The sequence below is a fragment of the Anabrus simplex genome, chromosome 2 (assembly GCF_040414725.1).
Source record: "Anabrus simplex isolate iqAnaSimp1 chromosome 2, ASM4041472v1, whole genome shotgun sequence".
Lineage (NCBI taxonomy): Eukaryota > Metazoa > Arthropoda > Insecta > Orthoptera > Tettigoniidae > Anabrus > Anabrus simplex.
In genome coordinates, this window is record NC_090266.1 from 822,015,390 (window position 1) to 822,021,389 (window position 6,000).

The 6,000-nt window shown below is 40.8% G+C and overlaps 1 protein-coding gene across 1 annotated transcript in view; it reads right to left on the minus strand.

Annotated features, from left to right (window-relative positions):
• tnc (tenectin) overlaps window positions 1–5,646 on the minus strand; it is an 85,844-nt gene extending 80,198 nt beyond the window's left edge. Inside the window, exon 1 of the mRNA XM_068226043.1 lies at window positions 5,551–5,646. Within this exon, the coding sequence (XP_068082144.1) occupies window positions 5,551–5,646 (96 nt within the window). The remainder of the gene's footprint in view (window positions 1–5,550) is intronic.
• Window positions 5,647–6,000: the final 354 nt, after the last annotated feature.

Genomic DNA, 6,000 nt, shown 5'->3' on the forward strand with positions numbered 1-6,000 from the left:
GAAGTCCGACCGCAGAACTGAAAACCAGTGCAGTCAATGGACATTTAGTGTGATTAAATGTGAAAACCCTGTTTTAGCAGGTTTACTGGCACATCAAGGAACAAGACGTGTAGCACTTCCGTTTCTCTTAAGGTGGTTGAAAGGTTCCTTCAAATCATTCAAATTTGAAACCTACAGCACGACATATACCGGTATGGGCCATTTCTGAGGATTTCATAGTTAATTCGGAGTATGAGGCCAGACCTGCAGTTTGACGTGGAATCCAAACCACAGGGACGTGAATTTTCATTTAAAAAATCACGCATGTATTGAGGGGAATTCTGAACGCGGCCACCTCGTTGAGAAACCAGTGACAACGCCACCCGGCTATCATGTGCTCTACAGGTCTTTTCTACAAGCGACTTTAAATAAAACTTGTATCCGAACCGCAAGTAGTGAATTTACTGTAGGCGCCAGTTGCTAGTATAATTCTCTACTTCCAGTTGTCTTATACGTGGAAAATCGAGGTCCCGAAGCGACTTATTTCCTCCTTTGCTCCTGTCAGGATTACTCAAGCTGAATAGACACATTTTGTACCTACTACTCTCTTTACTCTGAAATACTGGGACTGTCTCAATAAAACATTACTCGTCCTTATAATGATGGTCAAAGAAGAGCATATTAGATGATGAATGATTACTGGCCTAACGCGTCTTTACTTTAAATAGGGTATGGAGTTAAATGCAGTATTTGCTTCTCACTCGCAGTCGTATGTCCTGAACTTAGATTCATCCTTTTCTATCCCCGTGATATTGCCTATTTCCCGATAATCAAAAGTGATAATTTAATAAACATGATTGCATGGTCATATGTAGTTAAGTTTCCGCTCTTTCTAATGATGTCAAATGTAAAGTCACAAATAATTAATATAAGGCCTATTTTCCATACTCTTTTGGCGCGAATCTATATTTTTTATAAAATGGCTTATCAAACGATAGATAAAGAAACAATAAGCGAAGCAGATAAACAATTGTTTGTTGATTGTCTGACGTTGATAGAAAATTCTCCCTTCCCATGGAGATTAAGTTTTACATTAAAAGAAAGCTATATTAAAAAATTACTACTGAAAATTCTCGGATGGTAACACGGAAAAGTTAGTTAGCGAGTAACCTTTCTGTTATTGAATGTACTTTGGAGACTAAGTGAGAAGAAATAGTTATAAATGTCTGAAATCATTTCTAAAACAAACCACAGTTCGATGCCAGATAGCATGCATAAGTTACCACACTTTCACCCTGCGCTGCAAGTGCAATAGATCTAGCATCAGCGCACCTCATTTAACGCGTACTGACTTTCAAGATAGAGACGCACTTACAGTATGTACGGTTTTCTAGTTTCCTCATTTCAGTGGCTCTCACATTCATATGGACGAGCTAAATGTGAACAGTGAGAGTAGTGACTTCAAAGATTTAGGGAGAGACGTACACTATTGTGCTTGTCAACTTCAGAGAGTTGAGAAGTCAACCCCCTAGGGAGACGGCGTCACTTGCCACAGACGTGGAGGACATCGTGGGCGCCGAACAATGGCCGCCCTCCCCTCGACTGACATGCGCAGTACAACTCTAATCTAGAGTTTTGGTTCAATAAGCCATTTCTGCTTTCTGCTTCACGGATTAGTAGCGTCTTTGGTGAATTAAAATGACAAAACTACACCATGATATTCAATAATACTTGTTAACCCCTCTTTACCACGAGAGGACCAGTAAGCTGTGATTCGACCCCTGAGCGTCTTTTACATCTATTTCATTCCAGGAAAATGTAGGCATAATGTTTAGATTCACGACACCGGCCTCTACCCTAGACTCAAGTAATTTGACTGGATTAGCATGTGAATGGACACATTTTGTACCTACATTACTCTGAACTGTTGGGTCTGTCTCAATAAAACTTTACTCGTCTTTAATAGTGATGGTCAAAGAAGATGAATGATTACTGGCTTAACGCGTCTCTACCTTATTTTTTTTCTGCTATTTTACTTTTCGTCGCACCGACACAGATAGGTCTTTAGCGACGATGGGATAGGAAAGGCCTAGGAATGGAAAGGAAGCGGCCGTGGCCTTAATTAAGGTACAGCCCCAGCATTTGCCTAGTGTGAAAATGGGAAACCACGGAAAACCATCTTCAGGGCTGCCGACAGTGGGGTTCGAACCCACTATCTCTCGATTACTGGATACTGGCCGCACTTAAGCGACTGTAGCTATCGAGCTCGGTGGTCTCTACCTTAAAATATAGGTAGTGGTGGTGGTGGTGGAAATGGTGACTTGTTAAAGAGAAAACAATAAGAGTGTCAGCTCATTTCTTCCAAGTTTTCTGGACACTTTTACTTTTCCGCTTTGTACCGGTCTGAGTGGTTCAGACTAAGGAAGTGCTGGTCTTCTTAGCCCAAGTTTGCAGGTTCAATCCCATCTCAGTCCGGTGGTATGTGAAAATGCTCGAACACGCCAGACTCGTGTTAGCAAATTTACCGGCCCGTAAAATAAGTCTTGTAAGACAAAAGTTCCAGCACCTCCGCGTCTCCGAAAACCGTCAATATACCGTAGTTAGTGACGCATAAAACCAATAATGTTATTAATTCTCTATTTGTTCTCCTATGCAGTCTGCATTAATGAAAGTATTTCTATCTGAGGAAGAGCAAGGGGAAATATGTGATGATACTCTCTCATAAACCCTCACATCTTTCTCAAAAGTAAAAAATGGAAAACCAATTATAGCCAATTTAAGGGAGGAATTTGAACCGACTTGTCTCCAGAATCCATAAAGAACGATCACTCTCGATTGCGATAATCAGCATACAGGTTTTGAAGTGAAAGTCTCACTGCGAGACGAGGACAGATAAATACATTTGATGGTAGCCTTTCAATCAAGTGATGATGAGCACGGAGTGACCCACTCTTTTGACAGTCAATCAGGCTCGTATTAGGCCAGTGAATAACGGTAGGGCTGGGGCGCAGCCACTGGCAAGCACAGTATTCCGGTTACACATTCTTTGGCATTCGTCACTGAAGCATAGGCGCTCCTACGCAACTGACATGACCGTCCTTTTCACACGCTCGCTACAGAAAATAAAGGACACGCGGCGTATGTAGAGCATTTCTAAGGCTACTTAACGTTCCAGACGTGACAGGAAAGAACAATAGGCAGGTGTGAAGTGTTATTGTTTTGATTTTGTTACCTAATGTCAAATGCGTAGATCAATTTTATGGAAGACTCACAATGTTCATTAAACGTATTAAGTCACAATCATAATTATATTTATTTAAGCTACCTTCAAGAGGTATACATTTTTAAGAGACACCGGGGTTCCGAAACTGTCTCGTAGGAATCCACTAACCCTTTCAGACCTGAATATTAATCTCAGTTAAAACATATTTCCTCATTAAATATGCCGAACTGAACAGGCACGGAATGAGAAGTATTCTTTATATATTACAAATATTTATTAGTACTGTATGTATGACACGCACATCTTCATCTAGGTTACAAGTTCCTCTGATATGTGTCATAGACTATCTCCTGACACCTATGACAACACAGTGTGTGAAAGGTGCATTAAACCCGAAACGGACATATGTTCTATAATATTAAATGGTGAACCTACATAAGTTCTTTTGACCAAAACTGGTAAAAGAAACGAACTTGAGATTTTAGCACAACGTCCTTAGGGCATATGATGATGTAATCATATTTCATCCTACGGAGCCGTTTAAATGATGCTTTTCAACTGGTAACGTTACAGTTGTTTGTCTCTGCGGCGTTTGATGTCAAGGAACGGAGAACCCTAATAACATAATGTACGTCTATAATATTTATTTTGTTCTCCATTAAATTTTGTTACAGCCTTTTCTAAATATCTCGCACATAACCTACTTTCTCACGGATGGAATTGCGTTTCTTATAAAGTAGATATTTATTTTTACATTTGGCGTTAGGGAAAGATTATATCCGCTCTGGGCTAGTGCCTACATCAATGGCCCAGTAGAATAGTCCCCATGATAGCGAGTTCTATTTCGACTGAAACCAGTGGCATTTAGGAGCTTTTAAAAGTGACACAGGCACTTAAGGACGCTCTGAAAGACTAAGTTCATTTAATTACAAGGAACCACAGTAAGGAATGTATTAATTACGGCCTCCTTTTGTAAAGGAGATACCCGTCTACTTTCCTTGCATCAGACGGCGAGTATTAAGTGATGAAGGAAAGTTAGTGTGATATATTTTGTCATTCTCGGCTTAATACAGAGCTCTGATTTTGAATGTGTAAGGAATATGACACTCAGCTGAAGGTGTCTATTGTATCCTGAATCAGACGAAAAGCCACAGGACGTGGTAGTGGCAGTGACTGTTGTTACTTCACATGAAGGCGACGTGCTCCGACTGGTGATGGACGTTACGCGTCCCCACGTGAACCCGATTAACCCACTGACACCTGTGAATTTAACCTACTCCTTGCTAGTGAGAACAACTATCATAAGAAACAAGACCTGTTGTTGGCACATTTGGGAGCAGATTGTGAAATGAATTTCCCACCAGATATGGCAAAAAAATCTCACTCAAACCCTTTTTAAATGGCTATTTTTTCTATTATCAGTAATATAACTTTAAATAAAACTTTATATCCACCAACTGAGAAATTGCATCCATTCGAATCGCCATATTTAGGAAGAAAATGACGATGCTGATAAGACTTCTCGATATGAAACTTATCTGAGGATGTGTGTCACCTTCCTTATCCACTCCTATGTTTAATAAAATCCTTATACCACAGCTCAGAAATTAGCTACTAAGTTTGTACTGCTCTCTTCGAGATTGGTTCGGACAAGAGCGTCCGGTGCGTTTTGTCAGGCGAGCGTATGAACGAAGATATTCTATAGACTAAGATGTGCTGTGAATGTATTGGAGATAATTTTTTCAGTCTACACAGAATAATAGTTGCCTGACCACTTCCTTGGACATCTAAACCCTACCGAGCGAGTAGCTGCGCGGTTTGGGTCACGTAGCAGTCAGCTTGTATTCAGGAGAAAGTGGGTTACAACCCCACTGTCGGCATCCCTGGCCATGGGATCATGGGTCTACTTTAAAAGTTTGCCTATCGTTAAGAATTTCGTCGGCATGAGTTTTAAATAAGAGTAAATTGTGAAGTTTAAATACCAATTTAACGGATTTAATCCCGGTACTCTAGTCTCGCGTCTGTGTATTTACTGGCGAATCAAAGTTCTAACTCACCAGAGCTTCTAAAAACCGTTAACAGTTGCAGGGTCATTGTATCGAAGTTTATATCAGTTTATAAACTCTGCGAGAACAAACCTATTAATTACAAATATATCAATTCTGCGGTCAACGTGAAGAATTGTTGTTTAACAATAATAGGTCCTTTCTAGCTGCTAATGATCATATCAGACGTCGGAATGTTGACATTTTGTCCTGAAGGAGTTCCTTAACGTTCCAGAAATGCACTAGAGATGTCACATTTTAACACCCTCAAGTACCACAGACCTTGATCAGAATCGAACTCACCACCTTCGTAACAGGAGACCAACGACTAACAGATTGTGCCTTTGAGATCAGGAAATCTGTTGCTTGGCATTTACAACCAAGTGTGCTGTCCCCCATATCATACAGGGGATGCCTAGCCGGGATGGTAAAGGCGTTCCCCATTCACCCAGAAGGGCGTGGGTTCGATTCTCTGTGATGAAGTCGAAAAAAGTTAGGAACGAGGTTCCCACTTCCGGACAGACACATGACCCTGAGGTTCACTCAGCCCACATCAGAAATAAGTACAAGATCTAGCCACTCCATCCTACTGAATGCCGAGGTTACAAACAATACAAATCCGCTCCTACAAGACCTCTATAGAGATGGATTTGCTCGTTTTTCGTATCCCTGGTCCTACACTTGGTAAAGGATTTATATATTTGGATGAGTGGGTAATTGAGCCTAAAACCTCTAGGCGAGGGACAAACGCGT